This window comes from Danio rerio, chromosome 12 (assembly GCF_052040795.2).
Source record: "Danio rerio strain M-AB ecotype USA chromosome 12, GRCz13ab, whole genome shotgun sequence".
Lineage (NCBI taxonomy): Eukaryota > Metazoa > Chordata > Actinopteri > Cypriniformes > Danionidae > Danio > Danio rerio.
Genome location: NC_141032.1, coordinates 39357972 through 39370450, shown reverse-complemented (window position 1 = coordinate 39370450; position 12479 = coordinate 39357972). Strand labels below are relative to the sequence as shown.

Sequence of the window (12479 nt, the reverse complement as noted above, 5' to 3'; positions counted from 1 at the left end):
GGGTGAGAATGTGGTAAAATCTGAAAACTTTGTGAAAATCAGGCTTTTATTTTTCTTGATTGCTTTTGAAAACTGTCGGTTGGCTTTAGGGAAGTGGGTGGCCGGGCTTTTGAAAACACTATTGGTTGGGTTTATGGAAGAAGGAGGGTGAGTCTGTCAATCACTCAGTCAGTCGACAGCGGCCTCTGGTAACAGGCGCGAACGCACTTGTGAGAGAAATTTGAGAACTGAAAAAATGTTCACAGTGGCCTCTGTTGGATTCACAAAAACTGCAAAAAAAAAAAAAAAAAAAAAAAAAGCTCCTGGGACGTATTTGACACTCTTCAGAAATGTATATAGAGGTTTGTTTTCCGAATGAACCTGGGTTGGAAACAATGGTTTGTCAATCGCTGAAGGAATGGTTGATGTTTGCCTACAGACTGACAGATGCCACGGTAGATTGTAAAGCAATTGTAAAGTGCATTGAAAATGTTGAAAGGCTTAAGATTTCCACACACTTTTAGACATGTCATGCGAATGGCCCCTATACCGCTATATATACTGCTTACAAATCTCTTAGATTGATTAAATATTTTTTTTTTCAAGTTCCGATAATTAATATTAAATGTTTAACCCTACCAAATCAGATGTTTGGTGCCACATTTTGTAGAATTTAGTGGCATACTCTCAAAAATTATTCCTAAGCTCTGCATGTTTTTAATAATTAAATATAATCTAACTGATGCTGTTTAAACACTGTGTAGTTCAAACTCAGATTGATCGAAACTCTTTTGTACTTGTCCAAGTATCGACAAAGTGCTTTATTCTACTGCTCTTCTAATTACCCGAGTCTTTTTAATAGCTTATGCAACCACAACAGGGCTCCTCAAAAAAGGGCCAACTTCACAGAATCGATCCATGCGAGTCTACTACGATCCAATCAGAGAGCTAATTAAAAGGTTAACGTGTTGCTGCTCAAAGAGAAACGGAGAAGCTTACATTGCTGCGGTTGAAAATGGTAGCGGAAGCCCTCCTCTCTGGCCCCTGAACCCTTCCTTCAAAGACGAGCTGGAATCCTCCAAGTATTGTGCGGGCAGGCTGTCTTCCAAACTGGCTTCCTTCTTCCTTAAAAGCTTTTCAAGAGGATGGGAGAATGAATGAATAACATTGATAGCGTGCACTGCTTTTTAAGACGCAGGCTGAGAATGTGGCACGGTGCCTAAGCAAACCCTAAAGCGCTATGCCCCATTGCAGCGCATCCTGACACAATGCCTCGTGTAATAGAGGCCTAGAAAACAATAGCTTTCTTTCAGTTTTATCAGACTCATTGTGGAGGAGCTTTCATTCCCAATGGCATTGCCAGAGCTGAAGGTGTACAAAGAGGTGATTCCACCCTCATCTTGAGAAAATTTGCAGTGAAACCGGAGACTGCACGCATCTGGCAGAGATCCTTGAGTGTTTTTAAAAAGAGGTGTATATCTAATTCCATTGTGTGTGACCGGAGTGAATTTTTTATTCAAGCTGATATCAGAAAAGCCTTGGTTCTGGCTATGGGGGAGATATTGCAGAGAGTGAGAGTGGATTTCTGTTGACAGCACCATGTGAGAAACTCATCTTTGGCACTGAGACACTTCATATTTAGGGTTCTGACAGCTCCAGCTCCTGTGAAAATCCAAGAGAGGCCTTGGGGAAGACCTGTGTCAAAGACTCCACAGGAGATTCACTGCTTCTTACATCAGTCTCCTGTTCAAAGAGAGCGCCTCAGCCACTGGCAGCATCAATACAGTCTTTCATACATGTTATGTAATCTTTTTGAAGACTAACATGCTGTATGATCTATTTTATATCTTAATACATGTAGATATTGATGTAGAAAGGCGGCACGGTGGCTCAGTGGTTAGCATTGTCACCTCAAAGCATGCAGGTCGCTTGTTCGAGTCCCAGCTGGGCCAGTTGGCATTTCTGTGTGGAGTTGGCATGTTCTCCACATGTTCATGTGGGTTTTCTCTGGTTTCCCCCAAAATCCAAAGACATGCGCTGAAGGTGAATTGGATGAACTAAACTGGCCGTAGTGAATAAGTGCGTGTGTGAATGCGAGAGTGTATGGGTGCTTCCCAGTAATGGGTTTCAGCTGGAAGGGCATTCGCTACGTAAAACATATGCTGAAATAGTTGGCAGTTTATTCCACTGATGCGACCCCTGATAAATAAGGGACTAAGCAGAAAAAAATGAATGAATTAAATAATATGTACTTATTATATATATATTATTATATTATTATATTAATATATTATATATATTACTATTCAAAAGATTGTGGTAAGATTTTTTTATGCATTAAACTGATCAAATATGACAGGAAAGGCATTTACACTGTCATAAAAGATTTATATTTCAAATAAATGCAGTAGTTTAACAATTTTTATATTTGCAATTTCCACAAAAAATGTAAAGTAGTAGTTAAATGTGGATTGAAGGTAATAATGTTATAAAGAATGTTAAGGGGCCAGATTCTCTCACACACACACACACACACACACACACACACACACACACACACACACACACATACCCACCTAACAAACCAATGAGGACACATGACTCAACACCCTACCTTTGGGGACTACCCTTTCTGAAGGGTCTAGAGACAAAAGAAAGACATGACTGCACTACTAAAAATGTGCTTATTATGAATATCAGTTGATATTTGCAAAAAAATACTTCTATAAAGACCTGACAAATTACCTTCAAAATGAGGACAGTATTTTATAACTCACCTTTGGGGACATGTACACAAACTCCGGTATAGTCACACTTTGAGGACCGCAGTTATACACAAACTCAGGTTAAAGTATACTTTCAGGACTCGGTTATCTGAATATTTCTAATATAATATTATTAATAATTATAATAATGTTAGTGCAGAGAGACATATGATAAAGTAAATAAGATCACTGAAAATAGACAATTACATTTTTTCCTTCACAAATAACTCAATCTGGTGTCAGAAGGTCATTTGGTGTCAAGTATTGTTCATGAAATGACATATTTCTCTCATAAATAGTATGTGACAGAAAGCATGTTAGCAGAATAATACATACAAACTAATTTTAAAAAACAGTAAGGGAGAAGTAAATGGATGACCTTACAGTGAGTTTATGAAGCTCAATAGACACATTAATATCCAATGATATGAGAAGTGATGAAACTCTACTGATAAGTCATAAGATGGTTAATATAGTACATCTAAAATCCATTCACACTAAAACCCATACTGTATAAAACAAGGGTTGTGAAGTTCAAATCCATATACACTACCTACTTACATGCGCCATAAGACACGTTTCTCAGTGAAAACAATTACTGGGAAAGTCTTTATACAAATGATTAGTTAAAATAGGAGTGTCTATAATTAATTTAGTTTAGACTACAGTGGAAATACACACATTTGAGGACTCTGTTGATACACACACACACACTGCTTTAGCTACACTTTGGGGACTCAGTTGATACACACATACCTTTGGGGACTCAGTTGATACACACACACCTTTGGGGACCTTGGTGATACACACACACTGCTTTAGCTACACTTTGAGGACTCTGGTGATACACACATACCTTTGGGGACTCTGTTGATACACACACACCTTTGGGGACCTTGGTGATACACACACTGCTTTAGCTACACTTTGAGGACTCTGGTGATACACACATACATTTGGGGACCTTGGTGATACACACACACTGCTTTAGCTACACTTTGAGGACTCGGGTAATACACACACACACACCTTTGGGGACACTGGTGATACACACACACTGCTTTAGCTACACTTTGAGGACTCGGGTAATACACACACACACCTTTGGGGACACTGGTGATACACACACACTGCTTTAGCTACACATTGAGGACTCTGGTGATACACACACACACACCTTTGGGGACACTGGTGACATACACACACACCTTTGGGGACACTGGTGATACACACACACTGCTTTAGCTACACTTTGAGGACTCTGGTGATACACACACACACCTTTGGGGACACCTACAATGATAAACACATAAGAAACAAAGATGCATTAATGTCCTGTTTAGATGAGAGAAGGACCCCCACGGATGACTATTTCTCTGTGATAGAGTTTTATTTGTCCATGTTTTGTTCAGTTGAGTGCGGCAGGTCTGATCATAGTCACATAAGTGATAATCAACAAGGTTACATTTGTATTTGCTAAAATCTAACACAATGTTGTGCTTGGAATAATTCTGTTTATTGTTTTCTGAGTTTCATTGTAGATACAGTGTTGCCGACTCGTTGCAGCCATGGCTCTAATTGTATTAGACTTTTGACTAGACCTACAGACAAAACTATTGACTGAGCTCAGTAAAATGTTCTTTGATTATTTATTAATAATCTGTTTAATAACTAAAGCCAAAACAAATGGTAAAATAGTAGTTGTAAATTTATGTAATATGGTTTAAACAATTAAATAAAACATTTTAAATATATAAATATAATATATTTAAAAATAAATAGGTCATGTTTTGAATAACACCCATGTCCATGTTTATCATTCCATCGAATTAAACACAAATAAAACAAACATATTTATTTCAGGTTATATACAGAACTTCTTAAGTTGAATTTAATACCTTTTACTACCTTTTTTAATGCCTTCAAAAAAAATGTAATACCAGCACGACTTAGAGCTGCAACTGTAGTGGCGTAAATTAAATCTTTCTAAATGCAATAACATATTGCAGATAACATATACATTTAAGTAAAGCAGAGGGATTAATCTAGATGTCACAATGGGCCTTTGTTTATAGTTTTTAATCAATGTTATGCATGTCATTAATATCAATAGCCGCTCTTCTAAGAACAGTTCAGTACGGTTATGGTTGTTTCTCCACTGAGCCTGGATCAGTGCGGCACAATTACACACCGTTCTCAGCACGGTTAGACAATCGTGCTGAATCAATGATGACAATAATACTAACAAAGAATTACATTTGTCATTATCATGCTGCCTTGAATGTGGGTTATCTGCTATATAAAGTCCTACTGTTACTTCATGAAGAATAAATGTATAGTTTACATCAAACAAAAATATGTTTTTTTATATGCGAGTTAATTTAATGAATAATATTTCTACTACAAAACAAACAAAAGATTATAATAAATCATTCAATTCAAGGCTAAAAGCTGCAAACAGTCATCAGTAATTAAATAGAAAAAGAATATACATCTCAAAAAAAAGTCTCACTTCTGCCACTCTTTGAAAGTTTTGATTTTGGTTTGTGTCATTGTAAATGCTCACACTAGTTATGAGCTGATTTACATTTTTCTGTGTTTGTGGAATAAAGCAGGCGGGTCAGCCGACCCAATAAATGAGCAGGCAGAGCAGGATTCTCGCGATGACCAACAGCGCAATGTGGTTCTTTGTTATGAGCTGCAGTTTCAGTGTAAACTTAGAAGGCCTGCTTCTTTGGCGATGATGTGTACAGTATTAGATTTTACATTTAGCGGACATTTGTGCTGAACACGCAGTGAATGCAACGCATCCAGATACGGCCACCTTCTCCGAAAACACTCAATCTCGGTTGGTGGATCAACATTCACCACATGATAGTGGTCATCTGTGCCATTATTTGTAACTTTAGGTGGGATTTGCAAACCTGTGTACTTTTCATTCTTCAGGCGTTTGCAATTCCTGCAGTCACAAAAGCTCCCTGTCATCTGACAGCGGAAAGCCTTAAGTGATTGACAGCTAATATGAACCATTTTAATGGCCGGGAAAAGCGATTCAGCACATCTTTAGAAAAAATCTAAGCAGGTCGCACTACAACCATTATATGCAGTAGTCGCACACATGCTCCCAAATATATTATGAGGTTGCATAGCTTAATTTTTGGGCGCATATGCAACCAGAATAGTCACAATTTCGAGCCCTGGTGTGTTGACGTTGCGGCTTTGTTGCCAAGTTACCATACCACCTCACGATATCGCTCCGGTCCTACTCTCAACATTTAAATAAATCCACGCAAATTTTAGAATAAAAGCCTGTACTCAACACAAACTGAAAATGTATCTAAAAATCTAAAAATTTATCTTGAGCTCGAAAATGTAATACCTCGTCAGATGACATTAACTACTTTTTAATACTTTTTAATGCCCTTAATTTTGACTAATTTCATTTACTACCTTTCACAACCCCTGCGGACACCCTGTATATTCTGGGTATTTGACAAATCAGTAAATATATGCACTAAAAACAAATTTAAAAAGTCCATAGGCTTCCTTTACCCGTAGGCAAAACTAAAATAGGCTATTAGTAACAAATATAAATAAAAGATGAAAAACTTTTTGTGAAAGCAAGAGATAATCTTGTGAGAGTGCTGTTATAAAAGGAGTCTCAGGTGACCAACAATTGTGCATTACTGCAACACCATTTATTCCAGAACATCTGAGCCACTTTCAGTTCTAAAGTTTTCATTTTTGGTTTTATTTTATTTTTTTAAATCTATTTAAAGCTGCAGTAGGTGATCATCTTCAGAATCATGTGTTGTTGTGCTGGTCGAAAGTCTCTTCACAGTCCAAAAGTAAAGATTAAAGAAAATGATCTAAATGTGTTTATATGTATTTTTATATTCTGGGTAAGGCATAAAACTAAAACATGTTCATCCAATTAAATATTGTCGGGCTGACAATTCTCATAATTCTTATAAGTAGTTCAAACTATCAGCAAATGTAGATTTGAACCACTGGGCATCTCTTCATGCAGATTCACCATTTGCATGTGGATGCGTGCATGTGCGCCGCGCGTTTATGTGCAGACGAGCAGTCACAGTTGCGAATCAAATGCTGAATAAAAACCTGTTAAACTCCTGAATCAATATTGGAGTGAGTTTTGCACGCTGGAAGAAGAATAATACCATGACTGAAGTATTTCTGTTAGGCAGGTCATGTTCTGTGTTAAACTCTTTTAGTCACACAGAGCTGATGTAGATTGTGTTGTTAGGAATGGGTTATTTGCACAGAAGTGTTGTTCAGCCACTGAAATCTCCCCGTGAAAGATTGATGCGACTATTTTCAGTTTCATAAGGTCCTTTTACAGCATTGATAAAGTAGATTTATATTTAGTTTAACAACAAAACATCAGTAAATAGAGCTATTCGGCCTAGCCTACTTTACTGAGCTGAAGATGCTTTTGTATTTATATTGGGTCATTTCTGAACAATGACAGCCTGTGATGCGCTCTTTATATTGTTCACCACTACTCTGAATATTCATGTGAAATAGCATGCAAATATGGTTTAGTAATAAGTGTAATTCCTGCACACCACCGGCCAAACACTAGCTACATTTATAAATGGTGAATGACATGATCTAGTGGGTTGTCCACTGCCATCTTTACGATGAGCATTCGTGTTTTAGGAGGCGTGGCTTTGGATGGCAGGGAAGGGACTGTGTTTCAAAGATATTATGCCAACCGGTTAGCATTTTGGCAGATCACCTACTGCACCTATAACTTGTTTGTTAATTAAATCCTGTTTTGTTATTTAGCCTATTATTTTTAAGTAACAGTGAAGTTGCATATTAACTTGATATGCAAAGAATGGGAAATAAATTCTTTTTGACATGCTGATTTTGGTAAAAATTGTGAATATAGGTAATACTCGCCTTGCAATTTTAAAATCATTGTATTTTTTTTCCTATGAGCAGGCAATTTTTAATTTAAATGATTGCTGCTGCAGTCTGAAAGTCTCGGTTAGGCAATGCTGACGGACACAGCTAAAGCTGGACAAATTACAGTTAATTGATTATTAATTCTGATAAGAATAACATCAACAACAAGATAATATTAATAATAAGTCTTTTATTTAAAAATGAATTTAACACATGTAATAGGTCTACATAAATGTGAAACGAACCAAACATCATCTTTAAAATAGTCAGGCCTCAGCTCTCTGTGATATCTCTCCCTATCATCGATACACAACACTAGTGTCAATCGGCACAACCCTATCTTGTAGTAAACATAACTCCAAACTGCAATATGGTCATTTAAATGTCGTTCACGCATCGACGTTCAGGGGTTCGAATCGAGATCGCCATCTTTTTACGATTAACTATGCAGTCCAACTATCACTTGCCAGTAATTAACCAATCTTTTATAGTAAAATCTGTATGTGTACTATTGGTCATACTGTATGAATTAACTCCAGAATATCTGGCATGTGAAAATACATAATTGAGCTATCCTTTCATCTTTAAATAAATTGCTTTAAGACACAATTGTATGATGTTATATAGTTAGAACAAGATTACATTTTAAATAAACCTGCCAAAGGGTCTGTCTTACCTTGTTCTGGTTACTCTGCCCTGTTCACTTAGCAGCAAATATCACTAGATAGGCTACCTGGTGCCTGAATGAAAGGGTTACCGTCTTATTCCCTGATCTTCTTGCTTTGTCTGACTGTTGTGGCTCAGTTTGTTTGTGAGGATCACTCATCTTCACGTTGTCCAAAGCAGGTGAGGAGACAGAACATTATGGGACTGGATGTCAGAAAAAAAACAGAGAATATCGAAATCAGAAATATTTGTCAAGACAGAACAAGTATATTCTTCTTTTTCTATATTCAGGGTTTCTGCAGATATCATAATGTCAAATTTAAGACTTATTAAGACCTTTTTAAGACCATTAAGTATTAAATTTAGGACCTATATCGCAATATCAAAAACACGCATACACATAAAGAGATCAGAAGAAGAAGAAACCGACAGTAAAATCTGACAAATAAACAGAGAAGTAAAAAGCTTCTGGAACTAGGTCATATCATTAATATCATTCAGGATAATCGTTTTTAATTATTTTATAATTAATTATAAAGATTTTTATAACCATTCAAGATTTTTTAAATACATTTTTTATCTAAATGATGCATCACATGCTTTTCTTCATATCTCAGACAGTTCTACCCATTAAAGTTAAATATTAATGGCAACAGATCTTGGGTTGCTCTACAATTATATTTTTTATTAAGGCAGAAATAAAAACAGAAAACAAGTACACTCACTAAAAATATTGAGGTTTTTTATTTTTTATTTTGCCCACTCAACAATTCACACATCACTTTCTGGCTAGTTTAGTTATTACCAATAAAGCCTAGAAATTGGGCATCAATATACTGTAAACTGATACATATATTCATACATTCCTTTCCAGTTGAAGTCAGAATTATTAGCCCCCCTGTTTATTTTTCCCCAATTCCCGTTTAATGGAGAGCAGATTTTTTTTTCAACACATTTCAAACATAATAGTTTTAATAACTCATCTCTAATAACAGATTTATTTTCTGTTTGCCATGATGACCGTAAATAATATTTGACTAGATATTTTTGAAGACACTTCTATACACCTTAAAGTGACATTTAAAAGCCTAATTAGGTTAATTAGGTGAACTTGGCAGGTTAGGGTAATTAGGCAAAATTTTGTTACTTAATTTTAGTTTGTAACTTGTAAATTGTTTTAAATTCGAAATTGTAATATAGGTCTATACATTAGTGTAAAACCTATGCATGATGGAAAAACATTCTGTAATATTAAAACCAACTGGGTCTACACTTTTGCATGGACTCTTTTTTTAAACAAACTTATCCCTCAGGTTTTTCCAAACTTTTACAAAAACTGTCGTCCTTTCCCACTGCTGTTGCAATTTCTAGCCAAAAAGTATTGGTCATCTGGTTCTACTTCTCCCTATGATCACGCATGGACTGATCATAAAGAAGATGTGTGTATAGGGCTGGATGATATGACAAAAATTTATATCACGATATACTTCTTAATTTCGGCCGATATGATATAATTCCGATATCGACATGGACAATATTAAAAAGACATAAAAAAACTGCCAAGAACGCACACAATAGATGTCTGTACCTACAAATATCTGCAAACTGAATTTGCAAAGTCTATAATACCTCCAGGCTCTTATAACTTTTCTTTTAATAAAAAGGTTTAAAAAAATTTTACTTGTTAACTTTTTCAAATGTTCACTCTCTTTTTTGTATTTAGCCTTTACAAACAGACATATATATATATATATATTAGGGATGTAACGGTATCAGAATTTCACGGTACGGTAATACCTCGGTATCAATGTCACGGTACGGTATTTATTGAATCATTTACAGGAAAAAACAAAACTTATGAAAATACTTCAAAAAAGTGCCAAAAGTGTCAATGACATACAAATTAGCCATCTATCTGTAAACTTTGAAACAGGAACTTCAATTTTAATAACAAAAAAATATTAAACCATGTAAAAAAAATAAAGTTTTTAATTTAGTATTGTTATCACTCACTCACTTAGATAGAGATGGGTTTAAAGGAAAATTATCATATAACTATAATCTGGTAAAAGCTGGTATCTCTGGGCATTTACAATGTCCCCTGCAACAGAAAAAAAAAACCTCTCATTTGGGACTGAGGTTTCTGGGACAAGAGAGATATGACTTATATGACTTATTTCTCGAGCGCCGAAAACGGAGCGTTTCGAAAACGCTGGAGATGCCGTTTTCATTCTAAAACGCTGCTGCTCCGTCTCAGTGTGGATGGGGAAAGACGGAGACATCTGAAAACGGAGGCGGGGCTGCAAACGTTCGCATATCTGATTGGGGCTTTTCCTCAATATTAAGTAGCCCACACACAGTTCAGTCCTGCATCATCTTCTTGTAAGTTAAGACTTCGCAAGTTTGATCAAGGCTGCAGTCTCCCCCTTCTCAGTTTGATATGGAAAACATACAGAGGACACGCGTAAATCTTCAAAGGGAACAGTGTACTTTATAACTTCATTCACATCACCTTGGCTACGTTTCACTTTCTCAACAATAAAATGTAAACATGATTTAAGGAACTGCATATTTCCTTTTTAATATTAGCAACTTAACAGACAGCAGTAATGTTGAGGCGTCGTGCTGCATATATGAGCGTCATCTTCACTGTGTGGATATTTATAACAAAACGGAGCCTATAACAACTACCTCCTTTCAATTTCAGTGAAAATACCAAACGCACCCTCTCTTTTGCTGAATATCTGTTTTAATAATCGACAATTATAAAAGTATAACATACAATAAGTTTATACATTGTAGGAAATAAAGGCAAGCGATCAGTCAATGTACCTGGATTAATCATTAACTTATCTTTGCGCTTAACCAAAACATGTTACCCGTGAACAAGTAACTTAATAGATTCCAATGACCAAAGTCAGGGAATTGGCCTATGTCGTTAGATAAAGACAACAACATGAATGAAATATCACGTTTAGCAAATATAGTGAGATTAGATCCAGCGGGAGATGCGTGATGAGCAGTCCGACAAGCAGAGCTCTCATCTGGGTAGAATGCTGGAGCGCTTGACCGAGAGTGTCTGTGGTCACGTGATGTGCGTTTTCAGCGTTTTGGTGTGGACGGAGAGCAGTTCAGAAACGCTGGGTAAAACGCGAGTGTGGACGCGGATCGTTTTCATTCTACAACGCCGTTTTAAAACTAAAACGCACTAGTGTAAACGGGGCCTTAGAGTTTTACAGCTCTTTTTGATCCCCGCTTCTAGCAGCACACTCCATTTCCGCATTACTGGATCTGTAGCGACAACAGACCGCAAGGGATGATGGGAATTGTAGTTTTCGCTACCTCCCGTTCGCTTCATTCGCCTGAGCAAATTTTCTCAGAAGACCTATAGTTTTACCGAGTCATGCGACTTCGGTAATATCGAAAAAAATTAATATTGCGGTATGACGGTATTTACAATACCGTTACATCCCTAATATATATATATACACACACACACACACACACACACAGGGCTTTACATTAACACCCGGCAACACGCCAAATTCAGGTAGATTTCAGCTTTGTCGTGTTAGACAGTCACTCCCACAAGCCACTTTGCCTGGTTGAAAATAATTTTTTTTCAATTTTGTAGTTTTCCTAAAAGCAGGGTTCGACAATATAAGGATGACCCAATATGCGTGCAAATGTGATCTTAGAATCGAGAAGTAAAATAATTGTGATCACGTGAGCAGAAGAAAGCAAGTGAATACCAAATGAGAGGATGATCATTAGCCACGACAGATTACTGTAAATATTTTTGATACATGACAATAGTTATTTTTTTAAAAGTCAATTGCTTTTCTTTCTTTTTTAAGAAATGTTTTATTAAATAAAAAGTATATAGTATACAGCTATATTTTGCTTGTTTTGACACATTAAACATTTGTGTCTAAGAAATAATTATTGTTTTGTATGGTTATAGAGATAAATTTGGTAAACCGTTAATTTTGAGCTCTAAAAAAAGTCATGCTAGTCGTGCAAACACTATGAAACCATGACTCCTTTGCTCATGCTCATTGAGCAACCTCATACTCGACACACAAAAAGTGAAATGATTGAGAACACGTGGACATAACACAAAATTTAAATCAA

The 12479-nt window shown here is 36.3% G+C and overlaps 2 protein-coding genes across 6 annotated transcripts in view; both read right to left on the bottom strand.

Moving 5' to 3' along the window:
- Positions 1-12479, bottom strand: part of LOC147834535 (uncharacterized) — an 83409-nt gene that overhangs the window by 24561 nt on the left and 46369 nt on the right. For 3 of the 5 annotated variants that reach the window (XR_015504386.1, XM_087276843.1, XM_087276842.1), the window contains one exon: positions 979-1112. Coding sequence is in view for 2 of the 5 variants with exons in the window: in XM_087276843.1 (XP_087132969.1) it covers positions 979-1112 (134 nt within the window). In the remaining 3 variants the exon portion in view is untranslated. Of the gene's footprint in view, positions 1-978; positions 2054-12479 lie in introns of those variants that run through there. The other 2 variants (XR_015504387.1, XR_015504388.1) reach the window with 1 other exon arrangement.
- unk (unk zinc finger) overlaps positions 11081-12479 on the bottom strand; it is a 449165-nt gene continuing 447766 nt past the window's right edge. The window contains exon 9 of the transcript XR_015503317.1: positions 11081-11569. The gene's annotated coding sequence lies outside the window, so the exon portion shown is untranslated. The remainder of the gene's footprint in view (positions 11570-12479) is intronic.